Source organism: Plodia interpunctella, chromosome 9 (genome assembly GCF_027563975.2).
Source record: "Plodia interpunctella isolate USDA-ARS_2022_Savannah chromosome 9, ilPloInte3.2, whole genome shotgun sequence".
In the NCBI taxonomy this organism is placed as follows: Eukaryota; Metazoa; Arthropoda; class Insecta; order Lepidoptera; family Pyralidae; genus Plodia; species Plodia interpunctella.
Genome location: NC_071302.1, coordinates 2,467,491 through 2,487,364, shown reverse-complemented (window position 1 = coordinate 2,487,364; position 19,874 = coordinate 2,467,491). Strand labels below are relative to the sequence as shown.

Here is a 19,874-nt window from a genome sequence, read left to right as displayed (position 1 = left end):
ATGGAGAAAGAATTTTTGAAATTGGTTCGGTAGTTTCGGAGATTACACGCCTCAAACATGCAAAAAAAAAACACAAGTCACAAACGCTTACCTCTTTATAATTATAATATAGATTGATTATCATCATTTTGTAATCTCCTGCCGTATTAAATTATTTATTTTTGTAATACCGGAGGAACCATTTCAGCGTAATTATTTTTGGAACAAACAATTTACTTATATTTATCAACCGAACTTTTCCTATGCATGGTTTGCATAGATAGATAAAATTGATAGTACTATATGGTCCCCTTAGAATTGTTGTTTTGTGACAATACCATGCGAGGTAAATATAAAGAGAACGGGTAAGATAGTAGAAAAGAAAAAAAAGTTATTATCTCGAATCCCGGAATCCCGCTAGAGCAAGACGCAAAACACTATTATATCATAACTGATAAACCTCCAGCAAACACTTATCTATAAAACTGTTTCCATATCAACATTAATTTGTGTAAAAAATCTTATCTACTGTACGATAACTTATGAAAATTTGAATAACATTCGGATGTAAGTAGTTATGTATACATATATCTATAGAATTAATAGCACAAGATGAAATAATCAAATACCTACCTACTAATTATTATTTTTTTTATTTTGATATTACACAAGTAGGTATTTTTAGTACAAATTATTTTTATTTTTTATTTTAGTCATTATATTACAAATTACAATACAAAATCTACTGTACAAGTTGTGGTCTAGACCTATGGCGAAGAAAACTGATCTTGCTAACTATATTTTCAAAGGCGTCATCACAATGATACAACATGCCTATTATATTATCGCATCGCTATCACACATGTTAAGTCATAATCACCAATAAATGATTCTTTATAAACAACTTGTTATCTATTACAAATATCTGTCGTCCTTGTCTGAAATGTAAATAAATCCATTACAAATATCTTTTGTCTCTTTTCCAAACAGAAACAGTGTTATTTGAAACGCGGAGCCGAACTCTCGCGCATAATGTTTTAAATTTAGAATACCTTGGCTTAGGGATTTGAATTTTGATTATAATCATGGAATAACGAGATAAATAGTTAGTTAGTTTTTATGAAATTGGTGTTGTGCTATAGAAATATGTTTGTGTTTAAAGTGGGAGGGAGACAGCTGATGCGATGCAGGGAACGCCGGGTGTATGAAAGAGTGAAGTATCACTCTGGTGCAGGCGTGTTTGGCCATCGACCGCAGCCTGTGAATGAAGCTGGTAGGTTAATAGGTCAATTCTCTAACTCAAATATCAACATTGATATTCAACTCAAATATCAACATTGATATTCAACTCAAATATCAACATTGATATTTGAGTTAGAGCATTGATTGAACATTGCGTTATCGATACCATTGTGTCATAATATTATGAATTTAAAATGGTCACTATTTAGTGATATAGTCACATGAGTGATCTTAGGATATCTGCTATCATTAGATAAATAAATGCTAAAGAAGCCTTCCGGTAATATATGTGAAAGATCGATGAAATGTATCCACTAAATAGACAAGCATATGTAGGTACACACAAAGGTGAAGAAGCTCTAGTAGAGTCCAAGTTTTTTTTATACTACCAAGCAGGCAAACAGTCATGCGGCCCACCTGATTGTAAGTGGTCACCACACAGCCTGCAACACCGGGGATCTTTTACCACAATACCCTGCCCCTGTAATTAAAATGCCTCTCTCACCTTTCAAACCTTTTAAGCCGCTTTTTCCCTTTACGTACCCCACGATAATTTACTTCCGAATTATTATTTTCAATGGTACCTACGCATTTTCGCAGATTTCGCTCAGGATCTGATAGTGAAAAGATACGACAACTGCCGCGCACATCAACTAGTCAACGCTTATCGTACTTATGGACATCTCAGAGCGAACATAGATAATGTAGAATACAGAAATGAAAATAGGTAAGTCAAATTTACACACGTCTTATTCATAAATCACATTTTCAAGTATTATTCGTAAACTAGCTGATGCCTGCGAATTTGTTCGCGTGGCCGAACAATTTTTGGTAAGTAGTCAAAACTTTTAGAGAAAGACAAATGTAACGATACCTTTACATACAGAAGATGCTAATCAGACTGAAAAATATACTTTCTATAGTTTATCTGAACTATTACGACTCTTCTTCAGGTGTTCCAGATCTTCAATTTTTATACCTCAACAGAAAATGCTCATCAGACTGAACAACTTTTATTAGAGCGTCATTTCTATTTTTCCTATAGTTTAGCTGTACCATCATAGATCTACATCAGGTGTTCCAGATCATCGATTTTTATATCTCAACAGAAACTGCTCATCAGACTGAACAATTTTTGTTAAGTCGTCATTTCTATATTCCCTATAGTTGTACCTGTACCATCATAGGTCTACATCAGGTGTTCCAGAACTTCGATTTTTATATCTCGACAGAAAATACTCAGCAGACTGAACAGTTTTTATTAAGTCGTCATTTATATATTCCCTATAGTTTAGCTGCACTTCATGGGTCTACATCAGGTGTTCCAGATCTTCGATTTTTATATCTCAACAATAGAAAATGGCATCAGCTTTTGTTAAGGCGTAATTTCAATATTTCGTATAGTTTAGCTGTACCATCATTGCTCTCCATCAGGTGTTTCAGATTTCAAAATAATTTATATATGTTGCCCAAACTTAATAGTTATATAACAAAAAGGTTTAATTCAAATCCGTCCAGTAGTTCCGAAGATTAGCGTGTACAAACAGACAAACAGATAAACAGACAGAATTTTGTTTTTCAAATTACTCTGTTGCTGTGACTCTATCGCCTAATTCTATTTTTATGTAAATTTAATCAATGTACAGGATTTTTTTTTCTACTATTTTATTATTATATAGTATATTGATAACTGTTGCTATGTCATAACCACTGGGTCAACCACCGCTTCAAACCGACTTACAAATACTAGTTTCTATATAGCTTTTAAAGTTCAACTAAAACTGTTAGTTATAAAAAACAATATCATTTGATCTTTGCTAAGGATTTTTCTAGAGAAAATCTTAAGTGACATAGAAAAGCAATAATTCCAATTTACGAGCGCAGATGGCCCTCTGGAGATGCTCACATCTATTAGCCTTATCTGGGATAAAAGTAGGATAAAATATAGTTCCTTACCCCTCTACATTCCACAATAAAACTTAGAAATAAGTTCCCGTGTACACGCGTTCTGGTAAAGGAATAAATCTAATCGCCAAAGATCCAAGGCGAGCTGTAAACAAAGCACTGAGTCGATTCACGAATTCACGTCCTTTCCCCCAAACCTTTTAGTCAGAAACTAGATGTTGCCCGGGGCTTCGCTCCCGTGGGAATTTTTTGATAAAATATAGCCTATAGCAATTTTGGATAATGTACCTTTCTAATAGTGTAATAACTTTGAAATTGGTTTGGTAATTTCAGAGATTACTCGCCTCTCCTAGAAGAAATACTGAAAGAAATTCATTTACACAGTGTCAACACTGGCATGATAGGGATGCTTACTGTTATTGTTTTTTAATGACATTAGAACCATTATCGCAATGTTCAATATTATTATTTAATGACTTGGGATGTTAATTAACGGTAATTAATCCTTCGAGCGCTGATTCAAGAAATATTATATATTCAAGAATGTATTGTTTAACTATCGTGTCTGGTGTTCCAGCATAATATGTTTGCATACGAGTAAATATCTTAGGTACTATGTGAAACTGGAAATTAAATAGAATACTGAATTGATTATACTCTATTACTCATATTGTGAACACGCACGATTCGTGAAAAAAGTGGTCCACTTTAAGCCACTTTAAGTTAGATTACATAAGATGTATGTATTGTATAATAACTGCGAAGTTTTTGGTTCCATTTATTATGATATAAACTCAGCAGCATCAATTAATTGCCAAATTGCCCTATTACCGGGACATAAAGATCCAAGGGATAACCGACTGTATGAGTAAAGGGCATACATCAACAAAAAAGAAAATTGTTAAATTGGTGATTATCCTACTTAATAAATACAAAATCTGTATTTAATATATGTTCCAGAAACATAAAAGAGCTCAGTATATCCAGATATGGGCTAGCCAATGGAGACACCGTAGAATTGGGTTTACTTTACGGATACAATGGGAGGCGGCCGACGACAGCTTTGGTCGATGAACTAGAAAAGATATATTGTGGAGCTATATCCTACGAGTTCTCCTATCTCGAGGTAGGAATTTAATATCCTGTATACAAACCGAGTACCTATGTACAACAAAACTGGAAATCGTTGTTCCATTTTTGTCTGAAACTGGCAGTTTGTAAAAATGGAATGCAGTTCCATTTTTAAATGAGAGGTGGCAGTTAGTAAAAATGTTTTTTCTTTTTATTTTAATTTGACATTGACAAATGTTGTTCGTGTTTTAAATAATAAAATATATTTAAATCCTACACATTGTAATGAACGAAAAAGGCCCAAGTCCACCTTTGAAGTTTCATTCATGTTTGTCGCGTTTGTGCATTGAGAATTTCAAAATTTCTAATTGAAGAGACTTTTGTAACGTTTGAGGTGAATTCCTAAAACGAGCGTTTGAAAACAATTCTACATTTTCTAATTACCATACTAATTCAAAATACAGAAAGTAAGAAATTGTAAATTACGTAAACATACATTCGACATCCCATACAAAATTACCTTACGATAAGAGTAATCATTATTCAGAAAGTCAAACGTTATTGAATTTTATCGTAACAAGCGTTCATTGTCGCTCATCATGCTTCACTGATTACATTTGCTTCATAATATAAGCAATCAACATCTGTAAGGATTTTGAAGTAAAATGCTGTAACTTTTTCTCGCGACTGATTTGTTATTCCGAGAATACGACGACACGACCCTGGTACATGGTACTTGGTGCTTGGGACATACCACATTGCTCATAGTGGGGCTCTGTTGCGTTGACGCAGCACGTGGCGTGTGCGATGTGCTCCGTTATTTTCTATAGGTTTAGGCACGTGACGTACGTTCACATACAATGTCTACATTGTTCTGTGTTGTCCGTCGACGTGACGGATCACAACGGAGCAATAGGGCGTGGCTCATCACCACGTTTTCACCAATAGATACAGTGATTCCTGAGAAGGGTTTAGCAGTATAATTTATTATGTTTTTACACGAGTGAAGTCGGGACCGGCCGCTAGTAAGTAGTATAAAAATCGGCCAAAAACATACTGCATGGGACATGGCCCATCCTTAAGCATCCATAAAAAGGGTTAGAATGGCCAGAATCCAATAATGGGAATATCATAATTATTTTTAGACAAATTAAAAAAAAACCCCGACTTTCAATATTCATTTCGCTGCAACTTTTGAACGGCTGAACCGATTTCCATAAAATATGGCTGAGAACACTAGGGATAAAATTATCTACGACACAAAAAAAAGTAAACGAAAATCAGTTCATCCGTTTGATTACAGAAAAACACAGAAAGACACGTTAAACTTATAATACCCTCTTTTTGCGTCGGGGTTAAAAATTTATAATATTGACTTAAAACTAACTTATTTCGATAGTAAACTTTATTTAGACAGAGGCAGAGCGAGAATGGTTCGCGGAACGCGTAGAAACCGGAGTGGATTCCATAGACAAGAATAGAAAAATAGAGATGGCGAAGGAAATGCTTCACTCCCAGGCTTGGGACAAATTTCTATCGGTGAAGTTCCCCACAGTCAAGAGGTATTGCGGTGAAGGTGCTGAATCTCTCCTCACGTTCTTCTCCACTTTATTTGGATTGACAACCGCAGGTGATATTAATCTTTACTTTTTACAAACTTTTATTTATTTATTCATCATAAGTACAACAAAAAGTGAAGGATGGAGTGTGTCAAGGATAGTACCTATGAACAGGAAAGGAGTATCAATGGATATGGCGAATGACAGAACGAAATGGAAGGAACTTACATACTGTGCCGACCCCACATGAGTCGAGAAGAAGAAGAAGACACAAAACAGTAAGTTAGGTGGGTATACCCACCCAACTTACTGTTTTGTGTCTTCTGGCACATGAAATATATGAAACTCACATAATTTCTACGAATTAACCAAACTGACCAACAATATGTGTACATAACTTGTTAAATTTTGCTCACATCAAAATACAAAGTGAAAACAATACAAATACATACCTGTATAAGGAAAAAGAGGTATATAATACAAAAATGGCAATTTAATCTATTATAACTTTATAACTTTTTAGTTACTATATTTAATTTTATCAAACCCGACCGCTGTAGCCGCGCTGTCATTATGATTTGTCAATTTTTTGAGGAAGGAATCATTTCCACAGTAAAGATTAATTATTTTAAAATCTGATAGTAAAATTAATTTTTGTCTTTGTCAAATTTGAAAAGTTGTAACGACAGCGCGGCCGCAGCGGACGTAAACCTCTGAGATCCACTCTAATATAATCTTGCAAGTTAAATGTCACTTACTTCCGCTTGTCCTACTGAATTGAATTCTTATGTATTAATACACTAGACAAAGAAGGATTGTGTTAAGAAATCATCAGGATAATTATAGACTATGTTTACACCCTTCTAAAACGGCATTACTCAGTAAAATTATTGTATATATGGCACCTAAAATTTATAACAAAATTCCACAACAAGTTAAAGATCAGAATTTAAATTTATTTAAAAAAACACCTCAGGTCCTTGCTGATTGATAAATGTTATTATAATTTGAACGATTTTTTTAAATGCTATCATTTAGATAAAAAATTAGTTAATTTAGTTACTTTTATTTATTCGATTTTGTTTTGTGGGATGATAGCATCTCCATTTAAATTTGTATACCCGTGGACGGTGAAACATGTAGGATTAAGATTTTCTTTTAACACCACATTGTAATAAAATGTAAACTCATGTTTTTGCAAATATATAATCTTTGTCTTTGAATTAATAAAAATGTGATGGTGGCGCAAGTGTCTGGTTAAATAGGGCCTTAAAGGAAGTATCTTAATTTCCCAGAGGGTGTCCAGCAAGTGATCCTGGCCATGGCTCACCGGGGCAAACTGAACGTGCTCAGCGGTCTGCTACAGTGCCCTCCTGTCAAGATCTTTAGCAAGTTCTCCGGCAAACCTGAGTTCCCGCACGAGACTGACGCTGTCTGTGATATCTCTACGCATTTGAGTGAGTTCCTCGTAGAAAATTCAACTTCAACACCCGTTTTTATGTTATCCTTTATCATTATGTTTATTGCCTTATTTTAGGATTATTATATTATTAAGATAAAGGTATCCAAGAATGCAAAATATGCGAACTATTTTTTCCATACATACGAAGTATCATAATAGTCATATCATATATTTAGTAAATAAAATATTTGCTATATTCATGAAATAGTTTTGTTCCCGGAAACCATTTGATTTCCCGCGGGAAATCGACGAGGCATTTATCTGAACCGCATCAAATGAAATTTCTGCACTGCCAGTTTGCAGATAGCTATATTTTTAGGCAAATAGAAAACTGAAAACTGTTGTCATCACAAAAATACTGGCCAAAAGGAAAAAAGTAGAAATTAAATTAAAATATTAGACCTTGCAACTGCAAGGTCTAATATTTTGTGATCAGATAAATACTGGCCACTAAGAAATTTTATAATATAAAAACAGATTTTTTATGTGAAAATAAACTATTGCTTTTTGTTTTTTTTCACGATCTAACGTCTTCTTTGTTGGTTATAATTTTTAATAAAAAAAACTAAATCCCGTTAATCTTGAATAGCTTCATAATAAATATTAATTTCGAAATATTTACATCATATAATGCATATTAGTTACTGGTGTTTACATAAGTACATTAAAAAGACGGATGAAAACTAGCAGTAATGTCCCAATTTGTTTAATGAAATTGATGAAAATGTGTTAGGTGGTAGGGTAATCTCAGGTAGGGTTGGAGTAGAAATAGGCAAAGGCAGACAGTTGTATAATTATATAATTAATAAGTAAAATACAGACCTGTGAACGATAAAAAAAATATAAACTATAGCACTAAATCACTGTAAAATTTAGAACACTTTTCCGAAACATATTAAAACACTTACCCTTCAAGGGTCTATAAATAATTTAAGATATTTTATTATATATATATTTTATTATTATTACACCGTACTGTGGTACGTGCCGATATCGTTATAGTAATGAATGATTCAAAATGTGATTTCAAAATATCAAGTGGAACAATAATTTAAAATTTTGAATTTTGACTGAAAGAAATAAAATCATGCCAGCGCGCACGCGATATGACTAAAGAGGTCATAATGCGTGGCGTTACAAATGTATTTTATTGCCGCGTTTTAAATGCATTTCAAATGTTTTTACACCTTTCATTATTTCAGGCGCTTCGACCGATATATCCGCGAATGGAAAAACTGTTCGCTTTTCATTACTCAATAATCCATCACATTTAGAGGTAAGTAAAATATTTAAATAAATAAAACTCAAAATAACGCATGCTCGTCTTATTTGAGCTTATTTACATATATTAGTCTGTGATACTGTATCACGATTTGTTCTCTTATGGGGTAGACAGAGCCGAGAAAAAAATTCAGCTGCACAATGGGTAATTTTGGAGGTTAATTTTGGAGGTTATTACTAGAATTTGATATTGAATGAAATATTTAACATTTTTTGGCCATTTACCCCATTTTTAGTTTTATTATTCAGTTATAATTAGTGTTAAATTTCTTATTGGAATATATTATTTACAAATTAGTATTTAGTTGATATGATTGCATGAAAAGAAATACATATCGTTAGTGAAAAATTTATACCTATATAGGTAAATTATATACGTATATTGTTTTCTCTATTTAGGCAGCAAATCCAGTGTCTATGGGGAAAACAAGATCGAAGCAATTGCAGTACAAAGAGGGTCACTACAGTCGGGACGGATCATCCAAAATGGGAGACAAGTTCTTGAACGTTCAGGTACCTTGGATAATATATTTCGTCCCGCTGCTGGGTGTCGTTATTCGACTGGATAAAAAATAAAATTTGTCAAGATATTTAAATAATCAAAACATGATAATTAAATATCACTTTAATTGATGAGTTTTATTAATTACGAGATTTACTATTTTAATCTAAATAAGTATATTAGAAATACTTTTTGACACAATACATTACAGTCAAACAAGTTTAAAATATTTGATTTTGACGTTAGAAAAAAGTGTGACTAGTTGACTATTTGGAAAATAGCCGATGGCCCCTTGTCTTGTGCCTATCTGTAGATTCAAAGCGATATCCAACCATTCTTACTTAAAGCTTCGGTGATAATGATTTCAACATTTTCTTGGTCAGTCATATTTCGAATCATCTTTCCGTATCAAGCCATCCAATGCATAGCTAACGTCTATATAATGTCATAACGTTCAGTTACATTTTCCCACGCAGATTTTTATGCCACGTCAACGAAGTACCACGTAGTTTGTCACACGACGAATCTAGTTTCGGATTTGATGCGACGTACCTAAACGTAACGCAATAAATCAATGGAATTATTTATTTGCTCTGTATTGTAATAAATGCGCAATGTTTGTATTTTTAGTCTTGTATTGTTTAGGAGATTGTGAAAAATCACTATATAACATTTTTGTTTTAAACCGTACCACACACTTCCTTAATGAATGACACTATTCAACACACAGAACTTTCTCGATTGAGTTTTGTGTTTCAACAACTCTTTGCCAAATCTAGACTTTTATTTGTCAGTGAGTTAGGTGTGGAAAGATGCACATTTATTCGTACCTTCCTCTTGAGTCACTTTTCTATTAAAACTCGCATCAAAATTCATTGCGCAATTTTAAAGATTTAAGCATACATAGGGACAGACAGATAGCGGGTATCGATCTTGTTTTACACTACCATTTCATGATATCTCGTAATTTATTCATAAATTTTGACGCAAAATACCGATTAAAATTAATAACAGCTGCCTCGGAAGAAAAAAAAATATTTCGCAAGTAATTTTAAAAATCAGAAGCCATTTTTAATAACAACGGAATTGGATTAAAATAATTGCTTTTAGAGCCTGGATTTGTACAGTGGGTTCATTTCTCTAATTGGCGAGAAAAACGAAACTAATTAATTCTACAAACACTGCTTAGTCGATGAAAAAAATTGTTATAGCAATAAATGTGAAAATTCTTTTTTTTTCTTTAATTTCACTTGGCAAATTCGATCAAAGTCTCTGAGACATCATGACCAAACGGGTCATTCGTCAGACTTTGAAAATTATCATTAATTAGAAAATTATCATACCTAATTGTCCTTAATTTATTTGTCAATCTTTTGAGCTGAGCAGAAATTAATTATAAACGTATAATTAATTTCTTTATGTATTTCTTCTTAACCTGTGTCTTTATAAGATGTCAGCTAAAAGTTCTGAATAATTAACATTTTCATTGAGCTCTCTCAGATTAAGCTCATCCCAAAAGATTGACAAATAAATTAAGGGCAGTTTAGATGTGATGATTTTATTTAAAAATTCGTTTATTACCTTGTTTTTAGATTCACGGAGACGCAGCATTCACAGGGCAAGGGGTAAATCAAGAAACATTGATGTTGTCAAGAGCTCCTCACTTCGACGTCGGCGGATCTCTTCATGTGGTTGTCAATAATCAGGTAGCTAATGATCTGATTCACTCACTAAAGATAGTTCCCGAAGATCTTGCTACAATAGCCGAAAAAATCGGCGAATCAGAAGCAAAAAAGCTAAGCAGTTAGGCCCGTGGTTAGGACCTAATCTCCGCCTACACGGTTTGCCCAATATAATGACAAGTCTTCGTCTCATCTTTGAGTGTTCTTCGTTATATTCGGATATGTGACACCGGGAACCCAGGAGTAAGCGTAAAAAATATTAAAGTATTGAAGATTTTATGATTATGGTTATGATTTTACAACCGCGGCCACCTGCCTGACGTCATTTTAATGTTGCCTGTCAGTTGCCAAAGGTATGAGTCCCTTAATCGCCACGTACGAGATCCACGGAAGAATATACAGTGGTCATCATCATAACTCACTCATAGTTAAAAGAAAAAGATACAAAAGTTCACATTTACGTTAGGTATACATATTTGTGAAACGTTGTAATGACAAGTCAGTATATCTCAAAGTTATTGTATCAACCGGGTTCTCACCAACTTTTTAACAAGTATAAGTCTCACAAAATATTAAACTTTCAGGAAAAAGGGAAAAGTTCGAAGTTGATATTCCGCCTAACTTGAGAAACTGCTGACATTTTTTTTTTAACTAACTCGTTACGGGCCTTCAAAATTGGATAAAAAGTTCCATACTTCACTTGGATCTATGTTAGTAGAATCTCAAAAAAGTAAAGACATATTTATGTTAACAATTTTAAGTCTTCGGTAAAAGTTTTACCTTAGATATGTTGTCGTGGTATATGCTGAGTAGATAGAATAAAGGAACTAACTCGACTTATTGTACACTACACTATATAAACAAAATTAAAAATAATTAAAAGAGTACAATTAGTGGTCTTAACCTTAAAAGCGATTTCTACCAGACAATCGTTAAAAGAATAAGTAAAGAGGAGAAAAGTATAAGAATTAAACTTCACTTTAACTGCACAAATACTTAAGTAATACTTATACGTTCCCAAAATTTTCTGGCCTAGTACGCTAATAGATTTTTCATGTCACATTTTAGATGCGTCTAGAAATTTCTACCCAGCAGTGCGTTTTGACATGTGTACAAATAAATTGTGACAACTCAACCCTAATTCCCTAATCGCTCCTACACACTACCGCCGAACTTAGACAAATGCCAATGCGAATAAATGTACATTGGGTAAAACCAGCAATGTACTAATTTTATTCCCTAGGAATAAGGTTTAAAACTAGCAGTGTACTAATTTTATTCCCTAGGAATAAGGTTTAAAACCAGCAATGCATTAATTTTACTCCCTAGGAATAAGGTTTAAAACCAGCAATATACTAATTTTATTCCTTAGATAAAAAGTCACAAGTGAAACTGGACTTTTGCAGACGACATAGGTATAAGGAGTTAAGAAAGTTCACCGATCTGTTTGCCGATAGTGTATAGCTGGCCTAACACTCCGCGTTTACTTATATCCAAGTGTTTCTAGTCCCATTACATCTATTATTCGTAGGTCGGGTTCACACTGCCGGCGTTAAGAGGCCGCTCCTGCCGCTACGTGACAGATCTGGCCAAAGCTATCTCCGTCCCGGTCATACACGTGAATGGAGACTACCCTGAGGTAAGATAAATATTCATTTTGATGCCGGCATCTATTTTGAGCTGTTCCATTTTCAACCTATTTATGTTCCATTCCTAAACAATTTTAGTAATTTTAAATTCAATTTAATTTTAAATACGTCACAGTCCAAAAAGTGGTTTCGCAATGCACTGTTATTTGTTGAGTTTTGTATGAGAATTTGACATAGATGATGTACACAAGGAACGCATTTGGATTAAGAAAATATAGTATTAAAATAATGTAATAGGTTGAATAAGGAACTCTAGTTTAATATGAGTAAAGAAATGTGATGAAACGTCAAAAGGTGAATACAGAACAACCCTTTTTCACCATGTTGTACGCACGTAGGTACTTCGTAACCTCCATCATTCTCGGGATGACAGAATATTCGTTTTCGTGATAAGTTTGCCTTGTTTACTTTTTGCGCAAGATTTCATTATATTATAAATTCAGTCCACGGAAAGAAATGTATGCATAATTTTATGATGAAAAAATCTTATTGCCTTGTGTGTATTTATCTCCTCATTTATTAGTTTACTGGCTTCTATGTGACATTGCTCGCGTAGTAATCCCACAGAAACAGTTTTAGGGATGAAAAGTAACTTATGTCCTTCTACGTACTTCAAACTATATGTACTTATGCATAATTTCAAGAAGATTGGTTGAGAAGAGCATGAAGAGGTAACAAATTCACATTTATAATATTTGTTCGGATAACTATTCAAATGGTTTAAGTACTAACAATTGGTTGCGCCATCAACTTTAGCCTGCTATAACTAAATCTATGCTCTAACGTCTATAAATGTCATTTTGCTTGTTGGCAGAACCTTGTCATTCTGGACGCGTAATCATTTTTACACATAGTTCTGTTGTAAGACCGACCATTCAATAAGATTTAGTTATATGTACCCAACGTACACAAACAAGCATTGCAATAACGACAAAGCCCTTTCAAATATAGGCTCGTTTGATTCGCCTTGACATTTACTTTGGTCCTAAATAAACGTCTACAAATCAACAAATCAATTTTTATATCACACTTTTTCACTTTGCGTCAAAAGAAACAACTAAAATGGAATTCTAATTTCTTGAATAATATTATTATTTCTAGCTTGTGGCAAAAGCCACGAATATAGCATTCGAGTACCAGCGCCGGTTCCGGAAGGACGTGTTCATAGACTACAACTGCTACCGGCGGTGGGGGCACAATGAACTGGACGATCCCACCTTTACCAACCCCCTCATGTATCAAGTTATACACAATAGGAAGTAAGTTGGAGGAAAATGAATCATTTCATTCATGGTTTTTTTTTTTCATGATTTATGAAGCATTGTATGGGATAGAGAAATTAAAATAAGTATTTTACATTACAATAAATAAAGTGGAAACTCCTCAACGGTTTACTGCACGGACAAGATTTTTTGTCACAACAATAAAAGCTCATATCAAAAATGTTTTTTTTTTTTTAAATAAAAAAAAGTTATATATCACATTATGCAAATAGAGATATACAACAATATTATACAAAGGTACAGAAAGACAATGCTAAAATTTGCGAATTCGCGAGTTTCCATTTCGAATTAATTTATTGTGTCGAGTGCATTCTGCGTTTTGAGATAATTGAGTTACAAAATATTCTCCTGCTACAAGTACACAATGGTATTATTATGAAAAGACACCCGTTAGTGTTACTATTTATAGACAAGAATTAGTTTTATCATGTGACTTTTAAATGATTAATCAATTTTATGAATGCTTTTGGATTTGAAAGATTTTGGAAATGATTCCTTCCTCAATTAAATTGACGGATCTTAACGACAGCGCGGCCGCAGCGATCTAATCGCTTTGAGAACCACCGCCCTAAATCGATATATTAATACACTATGCTTTTGTATCTAGCTATTGTATGTAAAAAATATATTTCTAAGTTAACTGGTAATAGATTTAGCTAGCACGTTAAATAATGGACGTAATTAGTTACAATTTTCAAATTTATTACATTAGTGGTCTGCGAGACGCTCATCAATATTATCCATGTCGAAGCCCGTTGCGATGTTTAGGAACTTTAATAATGGAGTGTAAGATTTAACCTTTACGATAAGAAAACAGACTAAATACACTCTGAGGCCATTAAACGAAGCATTTCTAAAGATATAGTCTGATTAATTTCTTAAATCCTTCTGGAAAATCCTTGACATTTAAACCGCTTGATGAAAATAGGACGATAAATATTTAATCGCTCGCGCGTAGCCAATACTTACGCTTAAAAATCGTTAATCTTGACCGACTAATCCATCAATGCTCGCAGTCTTGATATTGAGAAATCTGGTAGGTTCATTGAAGATAAGAAAATATTTCGAGAAAATGTAGAACGTGAACAATATTCTCATACTATTTGGTGGTTAATTTCCAAATATTTTTTTAATATGATCACATCCAATGTTCATACTATACTTGTATTATTCGTATTCCTCATGGCTGAGTGTCGTGGCCATTGTGTGGAATGAAACACACAACCATTACCTTATTCATTTCACACAGTAGCTGATAAGTGCATTTTGACATGACAGCTGAAGCAAATCGTGGTCGATGAAAACTACCATACAAGTCTAATAATATATAAATTGATGTGACACGAGTAAGCTTCATACCTGGGACATTTCGGTGCAAAGGCCACAAACAAATTAATTTTGATTATACGAACAAGCTACCTTCGGTAAAAGTTTCGAAGGAAAATGCTCCCAAGTTGCCAGAGAGAAAATTAAATATGAAATAATTTCTAAAGTAGAAAATATAACTTAAGACAAGATTTCTTCACGTCCAGATCTATACCAGATCTGTATGCTGACAAGCTGATATCAGAAGGGATTCTCACACACAATCAAGTGGATGGCATCACTCAAGAGTACAGCAAGTACTTACAGTCTCAATACGAAGCAGTACCAACATACAAACCAGAGGTAAGTGTTTTTGCTAACACTGCGTTTATATTTGACATGACTTTTACAAGTGCCGCCATCTAGTGGATAGTCTACCAATAAATGGTACATAATTACATAATACACGTCAAAAAATTATGATTTCCAATAGGGAAAGCTGTGAGGCAAATATTTCCTCGAATTTCCTAGAGGTCACAGAAATATAAAATAAAAAATAATTATTTATAGTTCTTTATTAAGTTAGTGTCGGTATCTACATTAAATAAAATAGTAAATAGGTACTTATTGTGAACGTTACAGAAAACAGACACACTATTACACTATAACAAGTACAAGGGCTCTACTTACCTACTTTAGTTACTAAAAGATCCCTATGTATATAGGGAAATTAAAATAATGCGACTTCGTGATAATTATCGCAAAGTCACATTACTTTAATCTTCATAGTAGGCATCATTTGGCACTTTGTGTAGGTACCTGGAATAATTCGTATAAGGAGAAAACTGGGAGAAGTACGCATCAGCTAGCTTCGTTTAATGAATTTATCCACTTGAGCATATAATTACTTCTTCACATAACCTTCACATTTAATTAAATTGAGAGACTATAGACTTAACCTGCGAACCAACAAGCCTCCATTACAATACGTCTCCATTACTGGTGTGAAAGCTCAAGCAAGAATAGGCTTTTTGTTCTGGCAAACAAAGGCTAGGATTCCCTGTTCATATGTGCGTCTAATGACGCCTGATAAATTCAGGGCATTTAAATTTCAATGGCTTTGACATTTTAATTTTGTGGTAACAAATATTCAAATAGATTTTCCAAAGCATGAATCCATAACACAATTGTGTCATAATTTCTCCATCGAAACCAGTTACGAAACACCAGTTACGTAGACTGCCGAAAGAGGTCTCATTTTAAACTTGTAATGACCGGATAATGGGAAGAATCGATAAACGATTGAGCGAAATGGTATTAGAATGTCGACTACTTTGTTCAAGATCGATAGGAATCTATTTCTCAGGAATGTCATCTCTAATGCGTGGATTAATTTTAATTTAGAGTAGTATAATGATCCAATCGGTATTTAAATATTACTCAGCGTTTATACTGGAAGTTTAACGACTACCGCGGACTAATGGTCGGCCGGACTGCTACCACTGAATTGATCTGTTTATCTATATACATATGTATTTGTTATAGAACATATAACAATATATCCCGTTACACAAGTCTCGAACTTACTTTGGGGCAAACTCAATCTGTGTGATTTGTCCATACGTATTCAATATTTATATTTATTTTTATTTAGTCATTACAGTTTAAAATATTTATTTAATCATTGATAATTTACAGGTATCGTACTACCAAGACCAGTGGTCGAAGATGAGTCCAGCTCTTCGCAACGTGGAGATCTGGGACACAGGAGTCGACACTGGTCTACTGAAGATGGTGGGCCAGGCTTCTGTCACTTTCCCCAAAGATTTTGTAAGTTCATTCACCAAATAACTTTTTTACCTTTAGCTAAACTGTTAAGGATCGATTATTCGAAAGATCTAAAGTTGATTATTATGCATCAGGACAGAATTTAGGAGTCAGTTAATGGAGTTCTGACAATCCACTGAGGAAGCGTAGATACTCGTTCATAATGTGGCAGAGTTTCTGCTGAGGTGCTCCACAATGGCAGTATAATTGGCTACGCCAAATAGAGATGGTATTTAATGCGCCAGTTGCTCACTATCAGATGAGCATTAAGTTGTCATCTGTTTATATGAATCTTGTGATTGGCCAAACAAGTTTTAAAAACATTCTAAATTCTAATTTTATATTCCGGGATTCCCGTGTCTAAAACATCCTTACTGACTTACTATATTCCCTAGATTTTTAGGCACTCAAGTATTTTTTGTATTCAGTGCAGAACACTGATATAATTTATACCTAAATTAACTAATTAATTAAATTCAGGTGCAATTTTTAAAATATGTGTGGCAAAACACATATTTATTAATCATACAGAACACCCCAAATAATTTTATGACGATAATGATCTACGTTTATTAAGAACAGACTATTAATTACACTGTCGCCACAGTTTTGCTTAAAACTGAATATATTTGGGCTTTAATAAGGCACTTATTCAAATTCATAGGCCTCGATGTGGTGGTGGTGTTAATTAAACATTTAAATTAATATTACGCAGAATTAAATGGCCTAGTATTTTACGAGTAATTTATTTAGTTCATTCCACTGAAGCCTTATATATTTAAAATTATGAATTCAAATATAGTTGAGTCATAATCTGCCTTCTATATATACATATATATACTAGCTTTTGCTCGCGGCTTCTCTCCCGTGAATTTCAGAGTAAAATTTCAGTTATTCTCTTATCGCGTATTCTAAGACTGATAAAATTTATTACTATGATTGAAATTCGTATTTTTGTCATCTTTAGTTCAATTTCCCGTTTCCCGCTACGATTTCCGTTACGTGTCTCGTTCTGAAACTTGTCCTGTCCCGTTTCCTACTAATTGTCTCACGTCTTATCCGGCAACCTACAACATCTCATTTCCCGCGTTAAAAAATACTAAAGCTTCGCATAAATTTCCACCACTACATCATTCCCCTAGAGATGCATGGCTAAGTTATGGTACTTGTTTGTGGGGCAACATATATTTTTTTAACTGTTTAAATACACAACTTTTTCATATTTTAATTCCAACATACATTACTTCCCTATAAAACATTACTAAGCCAAGGATGTCAATGGAAGAGATAACCTCACGAAAACACTTTTATGCGTATTGTTTACGGAACTTTAATAAAAAATAAGGTTTTACACTTTCCTCGAAGCAGAATTTAATGGCCGCGCTAACGATCTCCGTTTCACGCCATTTTTACCACAGATTATAGCACTTTTATTTTTGAAGTGTACGGTGGTTAATGTGTAATCCGTCATTTTTCTGCTACTTACACAGCCTCTTGTGAAAAGGAAGAAGTGACAATCGTAAAACACATAGACATAGAAATCACGAGTTAATTAAAAGAAATGAAAATGCCCCTTAAGTACAGCCAATCGCACGTCAAGTTGGATGCTAACTGTACCATATGCCGCGGTAACAGCGGCGAATTTGCAACCAAACCTAATAGGTAATATTCTAAATTAGAATCCGAAAGATGTGTAACTAAAGCTTCCAAATATACTATATTTTATTTTTCACATTTCTATCATACATGCTTTTTGCTAAGATTCTGCAAATTCTGCAACCTTTCCAACATACCTAAAAGATGCAGCTTTCAACGAGATTATAAACGTACAGTGAAATTAATTTTCGTAATAGAGCATTTTAACATATAAAACGGAATGTATTTCCGCAAGATTATTTTACGAGCTTTATTATCTTATGTCTGGGTCCAATCTTTTCCTACCTACTCTAATCACACAAAAACATCATCCTAATTACTCGTTAAGTAGATAAGTCATCGTAACTTGAAGGCAAAAGTAATCAAAATATGTATCCCCGAAATGGGCCAAGTTGACGAAAGGCACACTAAGAAAGTCAGTCAGTGCTTACGAAGTAAACTTTGCCTTTTAATCTTATGAACTTTGCGACGAAACCAGAAAAGTTAGAGACAGTGTGGTAGCAACATGTAGCTAAATATTTACTGGAAGGATTGTAAATACTGTAATACAATTTACGTTCTTAGGTTCGAAATGGCATACTAAGAAACATCACTAATCCTTTTGTAACCAATGCCGAAACACCACGGTAAAATAAGACATAACGCCACCACTAAATGAGCTGGCGTACAAGCTGTCCAACATCAGTTAGAGACTCAGTCTCTGAGACTGAAACGATTCGACTTCCAGGAGCTCGCGCCTTCAGACTACTGGGGAACGGCCTTACCTCAGAACAGATCCGCTAAAAGTCCAAGACTAATCGCAGATTTAAGACGAAAATATGTCCTTGCTGAAGATTAAGAAAGTATACTTGTTTAGTATTTTAATAGTAAAAGTACTTATGTACTTTAAAATACTAAAAAATTAAAGTATAAGCAACATGGTGAAAATAAATAGGGAATCCCCTATTTATTTTCACCATGTTGACAGAAAAGATTTCTTGTTGTTCAGAAAAGAGTATGTTTTCACTACAAGTCAAATCATACTCTTTTCTGAATGTCAAAAACAACATTTACCATAGAACTTGGTAGTGATTTCAGCATTAAACTTTTTTGTTTTTATTATTTCAAAAATACTTTTGCTTGTATTATTTTTTATTTTGTGAAACATAGAATAGAATAGTGGAAAATTCCAGTATCGAAGCCAAGATTCTATTTGCGTCGCCGAGAGACTATGGTGACACACGCTTTACTGCACACACAATACAGATGACGCTGAATTCAGTTTGTATGGTGTGAATTACTCTTATCTATCTAAAGAACGTAAGAAGGGTTCACTTTTCTTATGCACTTTCATTACTTACGTGTTATCTGGGGGCACGGCATTGCCCCCGCCAAGTCGAGCAAACGGCCGTACCTTACCGTATCCTTTTCTCGAAGCAATTCAGTTCTATTTATCTATATAACAGTCCGGTCCGTGATGCGTCTTATGTTT

The 19,874-nt window shown here is 33.8% G+C and overlaps 1 protein-coding gene across 1 annotated transcript in view; it reads left to right on the top strand.

The window, feature by feature from the left end:
• Positions 1-971: 971 nt before the first annotated feature.
• Positions 972-19,874, top strand: part of LOC128672464 (uncharacterized protein) — a 30,620-nt gene continuing 11,717 nt past the window's right edge. Inside the window, exons 1-12 of the mRNA XM_053749619.2 lie at positions 972-1,252; positions 1,822-1,948; positions 4,087-4,252; positions 5,611-5,827; positions 7,052-7,213; positions 8,421-8,494; positions 8,899-9,012; positions 10,594-10,707; positions 12,215-12,322; positions 13,434-13,591; positions 15,148-15,283; positions 16,619-16,750. Of these exons, the coding sequence (XP_053605594.1) occupies positions 1,099-1,252; positions 1,822-1,948; positions 4,087-4,252; positions 5,611-5,827; positions 7,052-7,213; positions 8,421-8,494; positions 8,899-9,012; positions 10,594-10,707; positions 12,215-12,322; positions 13,434-13,591; positions 15,148-15,283; positions 16,619-16,750 (1,662 nt within the window). The 5' untranslated portion in view covers positions 972-1,098. The remainder of the gene's footprint in view (positions 1,253-1,821; positions 1,949-4,086; positions 4,253-5,610; positions 5,828-7,051; positions 7,214-8,420; positions 8,495-8,898; positions 9,013-10,593; positions 10,708-12,214; positions 12,323-13,433; positions 13,592-15,147; positions 15,284-16,618; positions 16,751-19,874) is intronic.